Raw genomic sequence first — 23,421 nt, 5'->3', positions numbered from 1 at the left:
GTTGTTGTGTAGCAACATCATCCCAAATGTTTCCAATCCAAGAGAAATCCACAAGTTTACTTTACGTTTCATTTGGTTTGCTCGTCACTACTACTGGGATACGTCACTGAACGTGATTAAAACTTTAAAGTATTGAACATGCAGCTGTGAACATTTGTGTCTGAGTCAGATCATTTACACTTGACAGGCAGCTTTTTGAGATGAAACGGCACCAAAAACCTACCGAACACTACCTGACCAGCAGCAGCTAGCACACAGACACAGTTAGGGACTACCTGGTAAACTTTGTGGAGCGTTTAGCAGCTAAAGGAGTCAGATATTTCCCCTCAGGAACTGGTGGAGACCAAAACAGAGCACAAAGAGTGTTAATATTGGATTTACATTCATCAGGTGGCCAGAAACATGAAGCCAAATGACTCGAATGATGCAACCGTTTCCTGAAATTGCCGTCAAATAAGTTTGCAACTTGTTCCTGCTGCCCGCCCCAAACACGTAGTGAATTCCTATGAACATCTTTCTCTGATGAGGACATCTTAATGCATTATGATAAAAGCTTAAGTTGTTTATTACATCCTGAAGGTATTAATAATGTATTATAAATATGAGCTCCATAGTAAGTACTCCTGATATTATCTGTCAGACAAGGCGGAGCTGTTTCGGATCTTTTACAGTGAATTAAGTGAATTAAGTCGCCCTTTGGCTGCACAGACTTTGTGCTACAACCAGTGAATTTTTCTCCTTTTTCCTTTTTCAGTGAAATGTTTTTTAGTTCTCCGAGTGTTTATCCAGAGGGTGCAAACGAAAGAAACAAAGAAGAAGAGACCGAACGAGTTGGCAGCGGCTCTCTCCTCTCAGCAACCACAGCATTGTTTCTGAAACTATCTCCACATAACTGAACTCTAAAGAGCCTGCGAGCTCAAATTCATTTGATTTGGTACGAAATTGCTCCCCTTGATATGTACATGCAAACGTCACACACACACACACACAAACACAGAGAGAGAGAGAGAGAGAGACAGCTGACTCACCTCTTATTGACATCGTTCAGATCCAGTCCGCTGTGGTTTCACTTGACCCTTCCACTCTAATTAATGCTTTTCTCTGCAAGTCGGCAGAACGAATGAGCGTTTTTCTGCAGAGACGCTAATGAGCCAAATGCGTCTGAGCAAAGAAACGAGGCTTGTTGGTTGTGTGTGGCTGTGTAGTCATTGTATGTTTGTGTATGGTTACACAGCACAGATAATCATGTGTTTATATCATGTTGGGTTTTTTTTTTCTTTGACTTCTGAGCGAGTTTAGCTTTCTACATTCTGTATTTAATTATGACTCAGTGTAAACAAATACTTTCAGCCAGAGCAGATTTTGCTAAATATTCTATTCTCGTAACACAAAAAGGACTCGAGCCAATCAAGAGCAGGTGTCGGTGAACACTTTCGCTCTCTCTTGGTCATCAGCCAGCGTAGCAGTAAAGCCAGCTTAGCATCAGTGTGTTATATATAGAGTTGTTAATGAGCGGCTGCTCTGCTGTTCACAAGCTCTCTCACTGTAACTACATTAAAGTTCAATAATAATCTGAACGACTGCGAGCAGCTCTTCATTGGTCGCTTTGTATATTTTACTATAGAGCTGAAAGAATTAGTCGATTAATTGATCAGTCAGTCTCTGGAAAATGCATGTGGATTAAAGAAAGAAAGAAAACTATGGTGCAGTGGTAAATTTTCCTGTTTGTTTCACTGATACTTTAAAGTAGCTACAAGAAGCGTTCATTTCTTGTTGATTCTGGCGGCCCCTGTGGTCAAAAGCGGTATGAGCATCAATGCTTCCTGTCTGGAGATCTTGATTGTGTTTGTTTTGGAAGCGAGGGAAAGCAAGAAGCATATTTTTTTATCTTATCCAAGCAATACTACACAAGAGGGTGCGCTTTACCCTGCTCCGTGCAACGCCGCGACGGTATAGCCCACAGTGTAATATTGCAATTATGCTATGCAACAAAATAAGACATAATCAAAATGTATTTATATTGTGGGGCAATTATCTATCAAAAATAAAAACAGTGCTTTTGCTGTTATCTCTGTTTCCTTGGAAATACATGGGGTCTGACTAACAGCTGCAATCAATCATGTCAGTAGACTCCAATATGTAATGAAACCTGGTTACTGCAGCGAGTAGGTCGACCCAGGCTGTGAGCTGGATGCATAGCGACTAGGTGATGCATCTATCTTTGGCTACGTAAGATCAATAACTGTAGGAGAACAACGGTGACTGCACCGTACCGACAGACTACAGAGCAGCTTCTCTCCTCAGTTCATCCTCAGCACTCCACCATAAAAACTAGTTTTCATTTTATGACCTCTCCGACCTTAATCAGTCTGGATCAGGCCAAACTTAATCAAATTAATTATAATGATATTTGAATTGTACTTGTATATTTGTCTTTTTCTCTTACGTATGTTCATGTCAGGACCAGTCATTTACTTCTCCTGCTGCACTGCTTCTTGTCAGGTGTTAGGATTTTTCTTTATTTTCTCAGTTTCTTGTCATTGTGAATTAAATATCGTTGAGTTTTGAAATGTGAAGTGAAGAAGTCATCACCCTGAACTCAACTGACAAACTGTAACAGGCTTTTTCACTTTTTTCTGAACTTGAATAGACTAAATGAATAAGTTGTCAAAAGATAATCAACAGATGAGTTTATAATGAAAATAGTCATAAGTTGCAGCCTTTAAATACGTTCACGTTGACATATACGCACTTCTTTGAGCGCACAAAAGGCTGTGTGTGAATCACTTGTCTGCACCTCAGTGTATCCGATGTTGATGCCACTCAGCCGCCGTACAGTAGCATTCATCAGCTGTACATCCTATCGAGAGCAGCTCTCATAATGGCAGCGTAATTGAGAGTCAAACAGAGGTCAGACGAAAAATCAACAGCGCCGCCGTGTCAGCGTGACTGCGCACAAGTGTGATTTCTGCGAGCATGGAGGAGCATTAATGTGACAGTCACATCGCAAGGACACACACATGTAGAGCTGAAGTGGATGTACGAGTCGTGTGTGCATGTATGTGTGTAGAGGCTGGGTCGTCCTTTATCCTGTTGGTTCAACCTTGAACACACACACACACACACGCACACACACACACACACACACACACACACACACACAGCTGTGCAGCTACAGAAGCAGGTGGGTGGAGGACGTCCAGAATTACAACGGGTGATGGCAGAGTTTGTATTTTTTATTAAACAAGAACAGCAGGGAGAGACAGACTGATAGTCTCTAATGTCACTCATGAAGCACTTCACACCTCCAAAATAAGATCCGTACCGTTAATTAAAGCCTCTTACCAGATAAAGACATTATCTTAAACGGTATCTCCACCTACAGGAGCCCCTTTTTCTGCATCAAGTAATTGGAGCTCTCGGCTCCTGTTCGGCCTCGATTCTGTCTTCTTCCTCCTCTTTACTTTTTATTGTTTTCTCACTCCCCCACCTTTCCATCTGAATGACTCCCGCTGATGTCATTCAGCCCCGGTTCCCTGCATTTTCTCCCGGTCGGTGCACCGATGATCGGGTGCCTTTGGGTCGGTGGGGATCACTAGTTTCTTTTGCATACGCAGCGCAGAGCAGTAAGCCGTGTGTGCGCACTGTACGGTATGTTGCGTGACTGTGAGTGTTTCCTCAGGTGGAAGTGTTTGAGGAGCGGTTGTCAGATCATTGAGTTCGTTGTGGTAACGTGTTCCTCTCCTCTCTCCCACTCTGCTCTGCTGTGTAATTAAGCCAATCAGACATGGTCATTACTATTAATTGAAACTGATGACACAATAAAACCCATGTGGAGGAAGCTACAGTACGAGGCCACGTCGTTAACACTCAGTGGAGGGAGAAGGACAAAGAGTAGACGACTGGTATTAAATGAGGAACTTTGTGTTTGTTCATTGTTTGTTTACTGAGTTTGATTGTAAAAATGGATGTCAGTCTCGACTTTCGACAAACACTTAAATCTCATCAACTAATCCTCGGGGTATTTTTCGGCTCCTATCTTCTCTGCTTCTCGACAGGCGAGACTTATTATCTGACAGATGAAACATTAGCGATAACAGGAATAATACGAGGAGAGGTTTAACGAGCACCATTATATGTCCTTCAGTTTTAAGTGCGTGGGCTTTTCGAAGAAGAGGTTGAAAATAGATACAGCTGATAATGGAGTATTTGAGACAGTTTGAATATTTTAGAGGTAAAAAAAGCGTACATTTGGTAACTTAAGACGTGTGACTGGTAGTCGGAGAGGCGAGGAGGATTACTGCCGACCCCTCACATGTCCTACACCTTCAATATGAGCTGCTTCCATCATTCTCACCCTTCCTTCAATTTAATCTAATTTAGCTTTCAATGTTTGTAACTGATCCATCATCTCTTTTTGTTGTCGGAGAGACAGAAGCTACAGCCGTGAGTGGCAGCTTAATTAATGTTGTCTCACCTGAACATGAGATGAGCAGCCCAAGATATAAAATATTAATTAAATAAGACAAATAACAGCTGTAGTATGCTTTCCTTTTCACGACTTTTTTAAAATTTAATATCATAGAAGCTCTTCGAAAGCTCCAGGACCAGATGCAGAACTGTAGCGCTGATAAGACTAGAATACTTAATTAATAATCATTAAACTGAAACTTGACATTAAGGGATCGTAGATGTTATTGTGTGTTTGTGAGAATCAAACTGTGCGTTCTGATTTGTAAAACATTGCAGCACTTTCAGGATGTTGTGTGAGTGAAAACATCCTGTGCTCGAGGCGACGGGGTCGTGAAGACCGACCCGACTTTTCTGTCAGGGTTGGGAACCTCTTGCTCTCGAGAAGACTAATCTGTTGGTTTCTGTTCAACTACAAAACGCTCACTCGAACTGCGGATGCACAGCGGTGTTAGGTGTTACATCGTGATTATTCTTTTTCCTCATAGATGACTTTAAACCAAAATTCAAACACAGCAACCAAACATTTCATTTCAGCACTTTTGGACTCAGTGAATGAGTAATGTTTATTTATCTAGCAAAAGCAACCGTAGACAACAGATAAGAAGATGCTGCCTAAATGAAGTGTTAGAAGTGTAAATAAGAGAGCTTTATGAATCTGGACGTGCTGTTAACCTAGAACCAGATCCAAAACAGAACCAGCGACTGAAACTGTGCTTAGACAGTATTATCTAATGTATTGATCAGGCTCTAGATCTACATGTAGGCGTGGGTTTGCAGATAGTAATTAAAAATTGCACAGTGAATTCTCATGACTATATGGATCATTAGACGACAACAACACACTTCAGAAAGGTTTCTCTTTAAGTGCCATCTTTCCATCTCCTCTCCTCTGCGGTCTGTGCGTCCTGCAGCTCTGACCGCAGCCTCCTGTATCTGTTACCTCCTTAACCCTGCTGTGAAGGTGAAGGTCAGAGAAGACAAGCCTGACCAGGAGCTCACAGCACAGAGGGAAGTGTGAACATGTCATGCAAACATAGATATTTATTCTAGTTTTGCCAGATCCAGAATATTCTTTAGATAGAAAGTGTTTAAATGGTGTGAAAGTAATGTGACTATACAAACAGGTGTCACTGCTGACGTGTGTGTGAGGGGGAGGTTTAAATATTTAAAGGCGTGCTTCGTCACTCTCTACCCCTCTGCTTCTGTTTCTCATTCATGCATAACAAATATTAAGATGTATAATGCATGAATTAAAGGCCGAGGCGCAACAATAAACACAAACAGAACCAATCTACTGTCGTTTTCCTCACAGACTTATCCTGACGTCGCCTTCCTTCTCTCTGTCCCTCTCCACAGCCGAGCCTCTCCCTCTGATGGACCTGTGTCGGCGTGCGGCCCGCCTGGCGTTGGGCCGGGAGCGGCTGCAGGAGATCGAGAGCCTCCCTCTGCCCCAGTCCCTGAAAAATTACCTCCAATACCAGTGACTGACACCAGCAGAGCCAACTGGGAGTACACAGACACAAACTAGACCACCAGAGAGTCTAAAGACGGATGGATGGAAGAAATTAATTAAAGAGGGGATGCTGGATGGAAGAATGTCCACACTGATGGATTTATAAAAGGATGGTGGATGAACTGACGGAGAAAGTCCAGGCTTTCAATCAGAGAACAGGACAGCACCAGCTTCTTTTGGATTTCCAGCTGCTTTTTTCGTTCGTTTTTTTGACTTGAAATAAATTATTAACGATGGTATCCCATCAGTGTGTCACTCATCCAGAATGAAAGCCCATCCTCCGATGGCTCGGCGCGGTTCAGAGGTGACGCTGTTCAAGACGAACACCGCCACCCAGTGATGAGAATCGAACACTGCGCCGAGAAAGCACACTAATCCTATCCCTGGAGGCCTTTCTGACACACAGTCAGCGACCATATCATTGCTGTTGGATACCATAGTGTGTATTCGTGGTCTCCTCTAGCGCAGGTGGCAGGCTGCAGAGGCCAGATGTCCAAGAGGATTTTAGCACTAATGTTGTTTTTTTTTTTTTTATCTGATTGACTCGGGGCCCCGACCGAAAGCTCACGTCGCATACAGAGTAGATCGAAACATGGCAGCAGGGCGTGCATGCAAAAGAAATGAAGCATGTCGAACGTTTCTCCCGGCTTCATGCTGACAAGTGACGATAGGTGAGCCCTTTCAGACAAACGAGTCACATCTATCAGATCGAATGATGGATTCGTAAAAAGATTGTTGCGGCAACATTCACAGTGATTCTGCAGTATTTAGTCGCTGGTGCGTGAGAGGAAAGGTGGAGCTGGAAAATTAAGGATAGAGAGGGGAAAAAAATGGATGCGTGATTAATTTGAAGTCTTAATTTATGATGATTCGTGATCGTTCATTTCTATCATTTATTTGTTCATTTTTCAACATTTATTTTATTTAAGAGAATATAAAGGTGTTATATTGGGACTCTTGTCTGCTTATGTAAAGCTTTTTTATATACAGTTTATTTATTACTTCATCCACGCAGTTAAGCTTCATGGAATAGAGAGGTTTCGTGCTTAATGTCCAAGTTAAACCTACCTCTTTCTCTTCCTCTGCTGCAAGGAGAAATTAAAAATCCTTTTTATAGTCTGATCTGACGTGAGAACAATCTCCTCAACAACTGAAAATGACTATTGCACAGATTATATTTCCTTTGTGCATAAGAAAACGATAATTAAGTAGTAAATTTGTTACAGCGCTCTTTAGGCTCCTACAAACTAACCTAATTGCTCGTTAAATATACAGAACTTAATAAGCGCCAATCTAAACAGTCATCTGATCGGCTTCTTCGGGACTCTTCCGGTGTAGTTTGATTAGATGTGATTGACTTTACTGAAACAGCTCACGAATCGTGTAAGATCTGATCTGGTGGATGGACGTTAAACCAGACACAAAACAGAAACAGAAAACTTTCTTGTTTTAGGACCTCATTGATCATAGTAAAAAGCTGATTAAGAAAATGCTTTTCAGGTTCTTTAATAAGGGAACACGACGTGCATTTAATCTTTTAATGTGCAGACTTTGTGCTGCTGCGGCCTCTCTGTTAATGTGAGGATATTAAATAAAGACCTGGGCTGTGTGGGAAGTGCTATGGAAATGTTATTAGGTCCAATTTATTATGATTGCCGACATGACTTTTACGTAACTGCGTGTCTGAAAGGGGCTTTGTTAAAGAAACAAAACAAGAGGAAACTGCTCGCTTGTAAAGGAGTGTTAAAGGATTAAGTTCACCCATAAAAAGAAAATTCAGTAATTATCTACTCACCCTCGTGTCGACGGAAAGTCAGGTGGTCCGCAAAACATTTCCGGAGCTTCACAGCAAAACAGTGTTGCAGCGTTCTCCTAAACAACTGAAGAAGATGATTCCCATCTACGTCAGCGAGCAGAATGCTGCAGCGCTGTTTTACTGTGAAGCTCCAGAAATGTTTTGTGCAATATAAAACTTCACCCTGTCATCCTCCTGGGGACGAGTAAATAATGACTGAATATTCATTTTTGGGTGGACCTATCCTTTAAGTTGAGAACCGTTCCTCAGTGATGTGTCACGATGTCAACCACGACCAAAGTACTTCGCGTGAAGCCGTGGAGTGTGTGAACGTCAGAGCTGGAGGTCGCGGCCCGTCGCGGTGTAACTAGTGCTAACGTGCTGTTGGCTGTAAGAAGAGCCTCACCTGCTGTTGTAGCACCCTGCTGTAGCTCACTGGTACCAGACAGTATCTGTCTGCTCTCCGCACAACTGTCTTAATGACCACAAACAAACAAACAAACAAACAAACAAACAAAAACAAACAGGACCAGATCTAGTCTCACTTAAAAGAGGTTAGAGTGGGATGGAGGAACATTACTGCTGCTGTAGCGACAGGGCAGACGTGTTTCTGGCTCAGAGTAGGATGCACATGACCACACACACACACACACACACACACACACACACACACACACACACACACACACACACACACACACACACACACACACTGTAGAAGACCAATCATGTTTCCTTTCCTAAAAAAGCTTGAGTCACTTTTTTTTTTTTTTACTTCTGAGTTTGTATCCTACATTATTATTATTATTGTTGTGAGTGTGGAGTCTGATTGTGATGATGGTAGGATGATGATGATGGTGGTGATGATGATGATGATGGTGATAATGATGATGATGATGATGATTATTTATCACAAGCTAGTTGTATGTTTTCATTGATGGTTACATTCAGGTAAATTAAATGCAAAGATGCTGGCGATAGAAAAGGACGAGAGAAATGAAAAGTTGTTTTCTTCAATGCTGCTTTTATTATTATTATTATTATTATTATTATTATTATTATTATTGTTATTATTATTATTTGTGATGGTGGCGTTCTTACCTCCTGTTTTTCATCGGTTAGGATGGGGAGATAAAGGAGCGTTCAGAGAAGTAGCAGAATGTACGGACAGACGGTGCAGTCGAGATGTCAACAGATATGAAATGTGAATAAAAGCCAAGTGAATTTGAAAAAATGTCTGTCAAAGATTCCTTCTGTTTCTTTCCTCTCACCCTTTGATTTTCATTTATAGGAATGCTTTCTGAAATATACATGTTAAAGTCATCCAAAATACATGTGACTGAGAAAACAAAACAACAGTCAGTGCTGCCGTGAGATGCAGAAGAGGCTGATGGTTGAACTACTGCTGACACATTTTCGGCATCTTTAATTGTGTCTGGGGGAGCGTTTAATCTGCCGAGGGAGGCCTTGGCGAAGAAAATTGGGCTGTAAAGTATTTGGCTGTAAGTTCTCCCAGTTGTCATGTGTGCAGTTTCCACTCCAGAAAGTAAACAGCTCCGCTCATCAGCTCCTGCAGCTGTAAACACAGCTCGCACTCAGCCGGGGAGATATCGACATGTTCCGAGTCTAAAAGTAAAAAAACCTGCAGGGCACCGCAGAGTGCAACAGCAGACGTTAGTGAAGCCTGATGTGGTTACAGGGGTTTATATTTCCACCCCGCAATGTGGGATCAGTCTCATCAGGTCCAGCTCACCGTATCTGAATACACAGAGGACTGATGTTTGAGATCAATAGCAGACGGACGGTGTAACGATGCCTCCACAGCGTGCAGGGGATGGATCCAACAATCACAATTTAACAGGACCAGAGAGTCCACTAAACACACACACACACACACACATGCACACAGAGTCAGATCATCATCAGTTGGATCTATTTTCCCAGTCAAACATGGACATGAATACTGTCTGTGGCTCCAGGAGCTAAACGTTGATAAAGCTGCTCAGCTGAGTACCGTGTGATTAGAGTTTCAGGTCTCACAGACAGACGGAGATACACTGACACAGACTTATTAACACTTTGGTTTAAAGGTGCAGTCAGACCATGTAGCATGTAGCATGTAGCTCAACAACAGCCATCCACAAAGTTATAAATTAAACAGCGGTGGTGGACAAATAGCCAAATCTGCTCCTCAAACCAAAGTATTTGCCCCCCAACGATCTCGTCATTTGCAACTCTGTTGTTGTTGCCTCACTAACAACTGGGGGAAATGACTCTGACAGCCCTAAAACAACCAGTTTTATTCATGTAATTTATTCTTAAAAGAAATAAAACACTCAAATATTAATATCGGCCCACCATCGATCAATTATGAAACACAGTGGCCCACATTTGAACCTTAATGCTGACTCATGTTACACAGCAACACTGTGGCTCTCATTTACTTCTCGTCACTGAGCTTTACAGCATCCGAGCTGCATCCCTCCTGTATTCATTATTTATATAATAATAATAATAAACGTGCATTTTAAAGCTGTAGCTGCTGATACAAACATTTTTTTTATTTTTTGCAGTGATCTTTCAACCACTTGTGTAAAAGATACGTATTAATTGGGGCAGAATATTTAACATTTTATTTTAACATTATTGTCTAAAATGTCTAGCATCTTTTTCTCCATTATAATCTCTGAAAAATATATCGGTGCACGTTGGACAACACACACACTGATAACGATATATCTGTGACAGGCCAGTTGGTAGTTCAGGCTCTGATATGTTGTGTATGTAAGACACACAGACACTGCTGCTGCATTCATTTTAAACATTGAACCCTGATGTTCACTAAAGCAGGAAACCGGCGACAAAGCTGCTCTTAACTGAACTGTTCTGGGACTTTTACAGGAAGCCGAGGTGTGAAAAGGGGTCGACAACACTTCTCTCTCCTGAGGAGGGCGGTTTGTCTTCAACTCGGGGGATGAAGAGAAAAACAAAGACGTTTTTTTAAAGTTTTCTGATTAATGATGATTCAGAGAAACAACAGAGTAAACAGCTCATCAAGTATTTTCCCTTCCCGTCGTCAGTTTTGAACTAATGTGCTGAGAGAAACAAACATGACTTACAAAGGTGGTTGAGTGAGTCAAAGCGCTTGTCAGATGAAACTGTTACGACCATCTGGGACTGCATGGGCTGTTAGTGTTCAGGCTCTGCTGCCACATCTTACAGAGTTACTTTCACTGCCCTAATAACACAAAGCCTGAATAAACACATGCAAAAACCTTTAAAGGGACGGGGGGAAAAAAGGCATGTTGCAGGAAGAATCGATAGAAAACGAAGCACACAATGCTCAAGACATTTTTAACCGCACACATGTGCCCACTCACATGTACGACAACTACAGAGTCTGAACTCCTACAATTAATCAACACGGTGACAAAACACAGCTCCAGCAACTGCAGCGGGGAGGCAGAGAAAACATGAGGCAGCTACACAGGGATGACAAGGAAACAAAGTCCTTCAGGAGCCCTGATAGTAGGGTTCATGCCGCTGTTTATGGTCTACTGTGTAATTGTGTTGCGCATTTTTTAGTATAATGTGCTTCGCAAATAGCTTTAGAGAACCATCTCTGTGCTCTAAGCACAAGCCGACACACACTGTTATTAGCAAGGCTGCAAGTGACTATTATTTCACTCATATGCTGATTTTTTTTCACTTTTTTTCTTATTAATAAATTCACGATTGTGTCTAAAATATATCAGAAAAGACTGCTCACCATAATCTGTCCTCAAATGGTTTGTTTTTGGCTGAACGACAGTCCAAAGATTTGATCTACAATCACATAAAAACAGGGAGAAGCTGCAAAATCCTCACATTTGAAGGATTTTTTCCCTCTTTCATCATAAATTGTTTAATCTGTTTGTTTTAAGTCCACAGTTTTGAAGTTCCCATGATGTCGAAATGGATATTTTAGTGTTTTTATCACCAGTAGCAGGCCAACAATGGAGAAAAAAAAGAAAAAAAGAAAAGCATTTGTAGGTATCTCTAATGGTATTTTAGGGTTTGTAATTTTCTGGAAGCCAATTAAAAAATGTGGACTCACCCTGCAGGGGCTTATACTAACTTTCCATCCAATAAGTGTTTGTTAAATTTTTATGATACTGCCATGTATAAAAAGACCAGAGCTCACGGATTACTGTACAAAAACACAACTTTATAACTTTATAACACTATAACAACCAGCAGCCTCCCAACAAACACCGGATGTGCAATACGATAAATCCCCCAGAGACGACCTTTAACACAATTATTGACATATTTGTTTTCAGTATTGGGCGATATTTACTGGCACTGACAGACTTCATGCAGAGTGACTCACACAAGATGAAAGTTCATATAACACAGGAAACCCTATCAGAAATAAAAAAAAGTGTTGAATGATTCATATTTAGATCTTAAATTAGATAAATTCTGACAGTGAAGAGAACATAAAAGATTCAGTCAAGAGATTGTAGCAGTCCAATTGTTTGACTTGCTTTTGTTCTTTGCTTGGGCTGATTTTTCCCCTTCGCTCCCTGAATGACCAAGAACCTCCTTCCCACTTAGATTGTCAGCCAGAACTCTGGTCTGTTTGGGCCCTATTTTGTTTTTGGGCTGCCCACATCTTTAGTGAGGAGACTTTGGGAACCCTTTAAAACCCTACCGCCCCTTTACACCTTCAGTTTACCATTTTATTTCCCTGGGGCTCGTAGAAGAGGCATTTATTTATTATACCCAAAAGAGGCTTTGTTCATTTATGGGTTTATTGTCCTAGTAGTGGACATTGGGCATTCCCCTGGTTTTACATGTTTTTTTGTTTATTTTTATGTAGGTTGGGCTGGCCTGTAAGGAATTTACAGCCAGTACCGCCACAAGATTATAAAAGAAGAAAAACACAACGCTGCACACTTTCCTATTGTATTCGAAAAGGCTGAACAAACTCAACAGTGGGTTAATTAATTGAACTGTATTTTTCTGGAGCTCGAGTCCATTAGAGTGATATTGAACATGTGGTGCTCATCAGTTAAAAGGGCACATTAAGCTGCTAATTATTAGCTGATTGTATTTCTTCACCCTCAGGGATCAGCTGAGTGGAGGAAATGAACAGTCAGCACTGTTGTGTGGCAGGAAGCCCAGTCGGAGCTGCAACACTTCATCTACTCAAGCTCCGGACATTTAATTCAAACGGAGGCCGGTCAATTAAAAGCTTTGTGGGATTGATTTAAAATCCATAGACTGAAGTTTATACAAAAGGAGGGATTTCAGACTTCTGCTTAATATTCTTAATCTGACGTCAGACAGAAAATACTTGTCAGAAAAGTGTCAAATCCCAAAACCAGATATTGTTTCTCGTTTGTTATGTAAAAATGCTTTAATTTCTCATCAATTTAATATTTACAACTTTATTTTGTATGTCAGTTTTTGTCTAAAATGATTCAATTTAGTCTCAGTCCTCTATTAATTAATCCTCCTACCAGCAGGGGTCAGTGATACTCTGCAGTAAACACACATGAATTAATATGATCTCATCCAGGCTGAAATAAGAAAGAAAAATAAACATATTTCTCTCGTCACCACTCTCGTCTAAATCTCTCATCAAACAACCGTTATATTCATACTATGTCTTTGTGTCAGACCTCACCACCTCTGTTGTTTCCCTCACAGCAGCCTGCTAAATGATTCAGACGCCTGCAGCAGATCATCGATTGTTGTCTTTATGGTCTCGTTTACTACATGGTTGCAAAATGTTACATCATTTAATGTGTCCTGTGTATTTTCACCACCAGATCTCAGGTTTTCTGAGCCGATATTGCAGCAGGTTTAATTAACATGTTTTTCAGCTGGTCTTCACGGTGGGTCCGATGAAGTCGTCTTCATCATCGTCTGTGTCTTCTCTTCTTCTTCTGCTTTTATTATTTTGTATTATTCAGCTAAACTACTGTATATCTTATGGGAACCAACGTATATTATAACTCAACTGTTCCCAATCGTATTGGTTTGTGACGTTTTGATGTAACTGTTTTGGGAAATGTGCTTTTTTCTGTCTTACCAACAATCTCACAACACGATTCATATCATATATGAAGCTACAGTTAGCTTATCTTAGCACAAAGACGGAAACAGCAGATACCTTTGGATGGAGCCTGGCTAACTGTAATCCACTGTCTAGGTCATAAATTAGTTACAGTACAGTTAATTATATATTTAATCTATGAAAACCTGAAGTGTAAAAAGTACGACTTGAGATTTTATGGGGCGCTGTGTGACGAGAGGTCACTTCCTGGAGTTAACGTAAATAATCTGGCACACAACCCTCTGCAACATCACAAATCTGTTTTGTTTAACACTTAATTTGAATGAAGTGTGTTATTTTTGTGTAACTAAGTTGTGATTCAATCTTTTCAGATTTCACAGTTTCATACAGAGGATCTTCAGTGGCCTCTACTCTCCACAAAAAAGATATTCTTTCTTGCACCTATAATCATTTTGTTACTTCCTCAGATTAATTTTGGGGACTTTTTGGGGAGTCCTGACCTTCTTGTATTCAAACAGGTCATTTCATATTTTGTATGTACACACATATTGTGTTGCTGATTGTTTTTGTAGCTCTGATAAAGGTTATGAATTGTGGCCAAATGCTATAACGCAGCATCGCCTGTTGTTCAACTGTGCAAAGCCTCAGATATGACAACATTTTTCTTCAGAAGCCTTTTGTTCAGAGCTCTAAAACATACACCATTTCCTTTATTTGTCTTTTAACAGGCGCTGTGGCCCAGAAACACAAATACTATTAACACAATGTGATGTTTATCATACCCCCCTCTGTCTGTTAAAGCTTACAGTATGTAAACAAATAAAAACACAGTCAGCTTCATCCAACATGTGACGCTCTTGGGCAGCTTTCCGACATCTACAATGACAGCTTATTAATTATTCAAGTCTCTCGGTTTACAAACACAAACACACACGTCAGATGCGTAGCGCATAAAACAAGACGGAGAACTGTGTAGAGTCTAAAACAAGTCTTTATTGGTCAATATACAGAAAGCAGTGGGATGACCACTAAAGAGAGAGAAATCCCAACCATTTTGTTTACAAAAACAAAAAGAAACGGATATATATAAAATAACTGTCTTGAACATTTTTACAGGGTTTGTTTTTATATGTAAAAGAATCTTTTTTTTTTTTTGTCTTTAAACTTTCAGAAGCACAATATGACAAAAGGGGGAACGAGGGAAACAAGGCAGTTGTTTCACAATGATGACATCACAATCACAGGTGCTTAAAGGCCAACAGAGGGAGGAGGAGGGGAGGGGGGGGGACGGGAGACGTATCAGTTAAAGAGCTCAGAGGGACTAATAGTCACTGATACTGTGTGAACAGGTGAGTCCTCTGAGGATATCAAAGAGATGTGGAGTTACTTTTAGATCATCTGGATGTAGACGCACTCGTGGAACTACACTGTGTCTGAGTTAATCAGCAATAACGACGGTACAAGATGGAATTTATATCAATAAAGTTTCCACTTCTGCTCGTGGTTCTGGTGAAGTTGCGCCGACTCGACCGCACCAGTAAAATAAACAGTCACTCTGATTCTTTCCTCCCGAAAACTCTGTGGGTCTTCACCTGACTTTAAAGGGGCACTCCACCAATTTTACTACTTTTACTACTCGGTCAAAGAGAACAATCGTGTAATGTCATCTGTGGCTCAAGAGGAACTTGTCTGATTACGCGTCTGAAAAACAGGATGCGATCAGGGTTAACTTTGCTCAGACGTGAGACAAATGTTGAACAGGAAACCTGCGTCACAAACTGGAAGCGTGGAGTTCAAAAGGACAAGGGGTCAGTCTCGAAAGATATTTGAGACTAGTCTGCAGCATTCGGCTGATCTTAATCTTGCTCTAAGACGAGTCTAATGGGAGATGGATGGTTTTACAAGAATTACGTCTGACTTGATTTACAACTAAGAGTCATGTTAACAATTAGCAATTTGCTGAAAATGTTTTAAAGCGAGTGATAAAGGCAAATGTTTTTTTGAGAGTGCAGTAACCTTTTGGAAATATACAGCAGAGTGGACATCGTCAGTCGCTCTTGTTGGCCCAAAGAAACTATCACGAGTCTGACTGACGAGTTAGTGGAGGTACTGAGCCTGGCCACGTTTGAAACCACAGCTCCCAGCTTCACGTCTGCACCGTGAGGAGATTTTATGCTACTGGAGGATTTTTGTGTTTTTCCACTTTTTGCTGAATTTCCTCAGGAAAATGTCACTCTAACTGTCGAGAGAAACATTTTCTGCTGGAACGAACAAAGCTGAGAGGTTCGACAAAGGTGCTCTGACAGCCATGATTTTGATTTCTAAGTCTTAATTGACCCAGAATTCATAGCAAATTAGTCTAACTGAAAGTTAGTCAAGAACTAGACGGGTCTATGCAAAGGATTAATTTAGAAGTCAATCTGATGTCTGACTGTCAGTTTGATTTAAAGCCACAGTCAAAGTCTCTCTATGTGAAACCAGGACCCGGGTCTAATAGTGTATTCACGTGGTGTCAGAATAATCTGAAAAATTAGTTCCCAACTGGGGAAATTTTAGGTGAAAATCTTTTGAACACGACTTCCCAGCTTAGTTGTCACGTGTGCAGAAACATTGCAGATGAAAGTAAATGATCAGTCGATGGTAATAAACCTTTTTATTAATTCACGTATTGCACATCAACTTTTTGCTCACATGTAATTTGAATATGGTATTCGGTTGTTCAAACACTGGAAACAGCTGTTTGAAACACTTTGCTACATCTCGTTTGTAGCGTCCATGCTGCTTCCAAATTAGGATTTAAAAGCTCATGAACACAGTAACGTCGGAAGAATGACTTCCTAACTCGGGAAACAGGATCCTCCGAGGAGCATGTGAATGCACTAGAAGAAGAAGAGATGGGGCTGAGTTGCGTTATGTGAAGTGTATTGTTTTTGGAGATAGATCCATACTAGGCACTAAAGTCAGGATATTGCTGCCTCCGTTGAGATTTTAACCCATTTTCAATTTCAAGTTATGCGAAACTAAATCGATGGAGCGCCCCTGTTATTATGTACCGGTCATTTACACTGGGCCCGTAATTGCATAGAGGGCTCCCATTAATATGGAATCAGAAACAAAGCAGAGACAGGAATCTCGATCGTCTCCGTATCGTTTCATCCGCTGAACAAAGAAAGACAACTGATCTGACCCCAAAACAGCAGAGGCTACAATAGGCCACGGTATCATTTGAAATATAAAACCAAATGTTTAAGATATCAAACAGCTGATAATTCTGCTTTGTGTATAAATGAGGACAAATGTGGAACGTTTGTGACGTGAGATAACAGAACAGGATCTTGTTTCTCTTTAGTGTCCAGGCCACAGAACCACAGCACTGCCATGTATTTATTAAGAGAAACTCAGCACTGATCACACAGACAGACCACAGTCTGGTTTGAGTAAGAGATGAGAACAGAGGATATACACTCAGTGACAGATAGACAACACAGCTATGTTATACCTACTATATAGGCCAAAGGAACTACATTGAAAACGTTTATGGGTACGTTAGATAATGGATATGTATATGAATACACCTCTGCTAAATCTGTGAATAACATTTCATTCATGTTGGAGATAATCTCTTTAAAAAATAAACAACACAAACATAATCTGAGGATGCAAAAATAAATATTGGATTAAAGCCCACATTATCTTTGTGTAAATGAACAAAATGGAGAGACTTTTTTTTTTTCACTATTTAACATCTGACTTGAGTTTGGATTCAGTTTTATCAGGAAAAACTCCAGATAATTGTGCACAATATGATCAGATGACTGTGCTTGTTTGATATTCATCATATATTTTCCTTCTTAATGAGCTGTGATGTGAATTTTAATAATGCATACACAATGTTTTTTCCAGCACTGTGGGACTGTAGCCGATTCTGTAGTTCTGACATTGTCCAGCAGAGGGAGACGTTTCATTAAAAATGACAACAACGTGGGAAGAGAGAAGTGTTTTTTTTTCCAGCAACAGATTGTAAATAATTTTATCAGAGATTTTGTTTTTGTGTGCATGAAGGATGAGCTGTGTGTGTGTGTGTGTGTGTGTGTGTGTGTGTGTGTGTGTGTGTGTGTGTGTGTGTGTCTGTCGTTGATAAAGAGAGAGACGAACATGTAAAGACTGTTTGTATGTGCAGGAATGTGTTTATGTGTGTGTGGTCAGTATGTTACGGAGGAACTGTCCCACTCTAGTTTTCCCTTCTGCTTCCTCTCTTTCACCTTCTCTCTCTCGTCTTCTTCTTCCTCCTCGTCGTCTTCATCACTGTTGTCTGACTCAGTGCTCGTCATTCCTCCCACCTGCTCCTCCTCCTCTTCTTCTTCCTCCTGCTCACGTCCTTCTTCTTTTACCTCTTCATCCAGCGCCTGAGCTCCTTTTATGTTCTGGAAAACAAAACGTGATTTAGTTCAAGTCACCACAGTGGCAACAAATAAAACTGAGATATTTCGTACTTTGAATCATCGTCTGTTCTCCATTCAGCCCTTCTAGTATTTAGATAAGAGTCTTTAGGCATAATAAAGAAATAAAATCTAAATGTTCAATTGCAAATGTCATCCAACCTCCATGGGGTTGACAGTGATGGTGAGTGCAGAGTTGTCCCAGTCTTCCTCAGGTTCTTTGCCTCCGTCCTCGTCTTCTCTGGACCCCTCCTGATGTGTGGCGTGGATCCTGTACACGCCTATCACCACGATCACCACCAGGGCGGCGATACAAACCACAATAACGACTGTGGCTGCTGGAGGTGCTGCTCCTGGAGAAGTAGAGAGCAAAAGACAATATAGTATTGTGATGTAGATGTAGATTTCTGACTGTTGGTATCCATCTTTTGTTTTGAGATAAATATCTTTATGATTAACACTTTTCCATCTGCGTGTGATCAATCAACAAACTTAGACTTAAATAAAAAATCCTCTCTATACAACCCTCGTCTGATTTTTGTTGTTTTGACCATCATTCTTTTCACTTATGGTCAGATTTTACTCTTAAGTTTGATTTCTTTGCTATAACTCTGTTAGACAATGCTTTAGGATGAGTAATTCACAGTTTAATTGACTTGTCTAAACTGCTTAAAGAAAACACAAATCAAAGGAGCACAAATCTAGATGTCCATTTATAATCATCCCTCACAGTGTGAGAGTGGATCTGAGTCCAACACTGATCAGTAAGAACAGTAGAGAAGGTCTGAATGCTCCTTTACGCTCAATGTTAGATACACATACTGATACGGAGGGAGTCTTTATTCTGTGTTCATTTCATCCATATATCTGCATGTTTCCTGAAAGCTTATGGATACGCACCAACGGAGCAGTATCCTGGTAGTCGTGTAGCCAATAGTTCAAGCGAGACATGACCACAGAGCAAGAGGGAGAAGTTTTAAACATCTGTATGATGTTTTTTCGGCACAAAGAGAGATACTACAGAACAGCTGGGAGGAGATTGGACGAGAATTAAATGTGAGTTGGACAGCGGTGATGGAAAGCTGGAGGTCCATGCGAGACTGCTTTGAATCGAGCCGGCGCCCTCTTGTGGTTGTATTGCTCAACATCCATGCCACCGTGAAGGACACATGGAAGTATGTGGGCAGTGACGGCTATCGTTTGTAACATACGTAGCTATTTTTGTACGTAAAGGGAGCATAAATGAACCTGATGGAAGGAAATCTCATAGAGGTTCAATATTTGTCTGTTTTAATAAAAAACTGTTGCGTGTTCAGTAGCAGGTGTAAGGAAAGTCAGTGCTATCTGTCTGGTTTTGGGGGTTAAGATGTTTGCTGACAGCTGGAATAAGAACATGATCAACCAGTTAAAACACAATCCAACATCCTGCCCCGTCTTTACAGCTCCAAATATTCACAACACAATACATTTAAATTACATTTGCGGCTTACCTGACATGTGCGAGTTGAGAGTGTGTATCATGAGTGGGTGATGGACGGGTCTCATGTACTGAGGTTGGGCAGCCATATGATTGACGTGTTCCACTGGTGCTGAGTGGTGAAGAACGCTGACCTACAGAGGCGGGACAAACACCGTTATCTCAGGACAAAGTAGGTGGACGATAGTTTGTGACACCAACAAAAAATAAACAAAAATAACCCAAGACGACATGGTGTGAATGACGAAGAAAGAAAGAGAAAAAAGAAGAGAAAGCGTTGAAAATGGCCTTTGAAAAACATCACACTGACCTCTAAATTGAACTCATTGCTCGTGTAGCGTCCGTTCAGTTCAGAGCAGGTGAGTCTGAACCTTCTCTCACTCAGGGTGGCAGGTCGCCAGTTCCTGTAGCGCACCTGTCTCAGTGCCTGCTCATAGTGGGCCATGGAGTCCACGCCTTGTAACACACAGGGAACACATGTTACACCGCAGTCTGAAATCTGTCGTACAGCAGTGAGTCGGTTTGTTACTGTAATAAGTCATGACGGGAGTCTGTTTCAGGGACCTTTACAGCTGTCGGACTGTATAGACAGTGAATGTTTGTCTTATTGTTGTATGAAGGGCATGGCATTTTGAGAGATATTCTTTAAGAATTTAAAGGGCGAGTTCACACCAAAATCAAATATTTTTCCTCCTACCTCCATCTAGATTGCTCAGGTGTGAGTTGCAGAATTTGGAGATATCGGTCTTAGAGATGTCTGCCCTCTCTTGAGTATAATAGAACGAGTAGGCACTAAAAATAACATTTGAAAAACTCAGCAGGAATGTCTCTTTCCAGAAAACATGGCCCAGTTACTTAAGATAATCCACAAACCCTGCTGTGAACAGCTTCTCGAAGGAATGATATTCTTTCCTTATCGCTGCAGATGGAAACATGCATCTACTCACGGACGAGAGGCTAGCTAACTTTACAGTTCGGCAGAGGACGCCATTTACAACGTTTAAATCCATGCTGTCCCGAGCAGGAGCCTCTGCAAGCTTCGTTATACACAGTGATACAGCAAGAAAAATAGCTTCGACATGAAATTGTTCTCATAAATGTCTGTGGATTATCTTGGCAGGGTCATGATTTCTGGAAAGAGACATTACTGTTGAGTTTAAATGTATTTTTTGACGAGTCAAGTGCCATTTAAGTTCTATCATATTTGAGAGAAAGCAGACATCTCTACAGCTGGTTTCGGCAAAACACTGAAGAGGTGGCAATTCATTACTCAAGTAGTACATAAAAACAGACTAGTACTGATTCAATTTCTAAAAGTAAGAGTTCAGGCTCTGAAATGTACTCCACGTATAAAGGAAAAAATACTGTATCCCTGTGAAGGACATTCCTACCAGCCATTTCTGTGCAAAGCTAACTGAATCTCACGTCAAATTAATATGATTCAAACACTATTAAATTTAACGGTAAAATCAGTGATTTGTCCCAGCTGTTCATACACGTACACCAGAGAGGGCACTGATTGTGAGTCTCATTCCCAGAAGGTCAGATACCCACATTTTGGGTTGGTAGTGGCATAAATAATCGATAATTCCCCTGAAATGCATTCTAACTAAAGCAACGAGTCTGTTTTGAAAACGTAAGGAGTAGAAAGTAAAGATATTTGTGTTAAAATGTAGAGAGTAAAAAAAAAAAAATATTCATGTGAAACACAGACACAGATATGAAAAACTACTTTGTTACTTCCCACCTCTGAAACGCTGCAACTTACACCAAATTAATCTAGAGGGATAAAAAGCACCACAGGTAAGAAGAAAAATATGTATTTTTGATTTTGGGGTGAACTGTCCCTTTAAGTTGGATAAAGGTGATGTATTCTAGTGATGTCTTATCAGAGCGTTAGCGCTGCCTACCATATATTGAAATCCCAGAGGTGGAGTTAGTGGCATCCAGGTGTTTTCCCAACAAAGCACTGTGACGAATCTCCAGACTTTCTCTCTCAGGATTCAGCTCGTCCCCAATTACCAGCACATCGCAGTAGTCCAGGTTATGCATCACCTCCATCACACCTGGTCTGCGGACTGTATCCATGGACACCAAATGACAAAAAAAATAAAATAAAAAATGAGCTACGTGTACCTTAACAGGAATCTAGAATACATTCTTTGTTAGGCTGGTATGACAGGAGAACATCCTAACGACACAGGCAGCCTCTCCCACTCACATCCACCGAAGCTGTCTCCCTTCATCACGGTGCTGGTGATGTGAAGCTCTTTGAAGGGTGCCACACCCAGCGGGCCCCGCAGGTCACCGGCAGGCCTGACGAGTCGATTAGATCCTGTAATGGTGATTCTCGGTTCACTGGGCGGCAGGACCATCACCACCGCCTTGATGTCTGGAATGGAGAGACACGTGTCCTCTCCGAAACACCTGACGCACACAGACACACAGAAGAAGAGAGAGATTACGAGATGGGACGGCAGCTTCACCGCTGATTTGTGTTGTCTTATTGATGTAGTTGTCAGTATAGTTACAAATCAGTTATATTTGGTACAGAGTTTAACACTACAACACTAAACTGCTTCATCAGGACTGTGACGGTGTGGTTTGATCAGATTCGAGCATTAGTAAACAACCAACCACTGTCACTTGAGTTTCTTTCAAATGTTGCTCAATCCTGGTTGGTGCCCACTTCAACTAACAGAGCGGATGATTAATACATTCGTATACGTCTACTACTATGTGTTTTGCATGAGAATAAAGTTGACATTTCAAGATTAAATTCGACCTTTTGAGACCACATCAAACAGCGCATACGACTGCCTCAACAAAGGCAGATTGCGAAGATGAACTGGTGATGAAAAACAGCCTTTAAGCGAAATAAACTAACCTCAACTTAAGTTAGAAGAGCAATAACAAAAACAAAATGACTTAACTAAATTTTTGCCGGTAAACAATAGCGCACAAGATGAGGTGCATGACCTTGTTTTATTTTATTTTCCAGTAAGTGATGATGACCTACTACCTCTCCTGGAGTTTGCTGAATGAGCTGGTGTTTAACGCTCAAAAAGAAAACCGTGAAATATTTTCTAATTTTACCCTTTTCTCCATGTTACGATCAGGAAATAAGCTGCAAATGTTTGCAAGCAACTAGAAATAATCCTGAGTTTATTATCCTTTATTATTTTCAAAGTTATCATCAAGTACAGTGAACAAGAAAGCACTTCTGGAGAAGAGTATGTTACTTCTTCTACTTTAAATTATTTGGTAAAAGAAGAAGTTTTATTTTCCTGAGCTGCTTCAATATTCTGTCTCAAAATGAAGTCCCACAGTAATACAATTCCCATCTTTTCTGAACTTTACCTTTTTCACATAATCACTATATAAAAGTAAAAAAAAGTCCAATTTAAACTGAGGCCTCCCTTCCACAGGAGACTGGTTAGTGTTAAGAATCGCAGAGAGTTTAGAAATTAAAAGTGGCAAAGAAGTGAAGAATTACTTCAAAGTTTGAAGCGAGAGCAATTAGCCCTAACATCCACTTTCAGCCGTACAGAAATAAATCAGCAAAAGGAAAAAATAACTCCTTTAAAAATAAGCATTATACACAAAGAAGTGCGAGCTTAGCCTTCGCTTGTTTGAAATTCTACATCCACCGACCCT

At 40.8% G+C, this 23,421-nt stretch overlaps 2 protein-coding genes across 4 annotated transcripts in view; one reads left to right on the top strand and one right to left on the bottom strand.

Moving 5' to 3' along the window:
• LOC141017321 (SPRY domain-containing SOCS box protein 4-like) overlaps positions 1–9,015 on the top strand; it is a 92,695-nt gene extending 83,680 nt beyond the window's left edge. For all 3 annotated transcript variants that reach the window (XM_073491990.1, XM_073491991.1, XM_073491989.1), the window contains exon 3: positions 5,830–9,015. In XM_073491990.1, coding sequence (XP_073348091.1) covers positions 5,830–5,957 — 128 coding nt within the window. In that variant the 3' untranslated portion in view covers positions 5,958–9,015. The remainder of the gene's footprint in view (positions 1–5,829) is intronic.
• A 9,035-nt stretch (positions 9,016–18,050) lies between these two features.
• Positions 18,051–23,421, bottom strand: part of clstn2a (calsyntenin 2a) — a 149,728-nt gene continuing 144,357 nt past the window's right edge. Inside the window, exons 13-18 of the mRNA XM_073491698.1 lie at positions 21,986–22,191; positions 21,675–21,842; positions 20,075–20,220; positions 19,778–19,898; positions 18,450–18,640; positions 18,051–18,272 (exon numbers count right to left, since the gene is read on the bottom strand). Of these exons, the coding sequence (XP_073347799.1) occupies positions 18,051–18,272; positions 18,450–18,640; positions 19,778–19,898; positions 20,075–20,220; positions 21,675–21,842; positions 21,986–22,191 (1,054 nt within the window). The remainder of the gene's footprint in view (positions 18,273–18,449; positions 18,641–19,777; positions 19,899–20,074; positions 20,221–21,674; positions 21,843–21,985; positions 22,192–23,421) is intronic.

The sequence above is a fragment of the Pagrus major genome, chromosome 21, assembly GCF_040436345.1.
Source record: "Pagrus major chromosome 21, Pma_NU_1.0".
Lineage (NCBI taxonomy): Eukaryota > Metazoa > Chordata > Actinopteri > Spariformes > Sparidae > Pagrus > Pagrus major.
The sequence above is the reverse complement of the archived record's forward strand: the minus strand, read 5'-3'. Positions and strand labels throughout refer to the sequence as shown.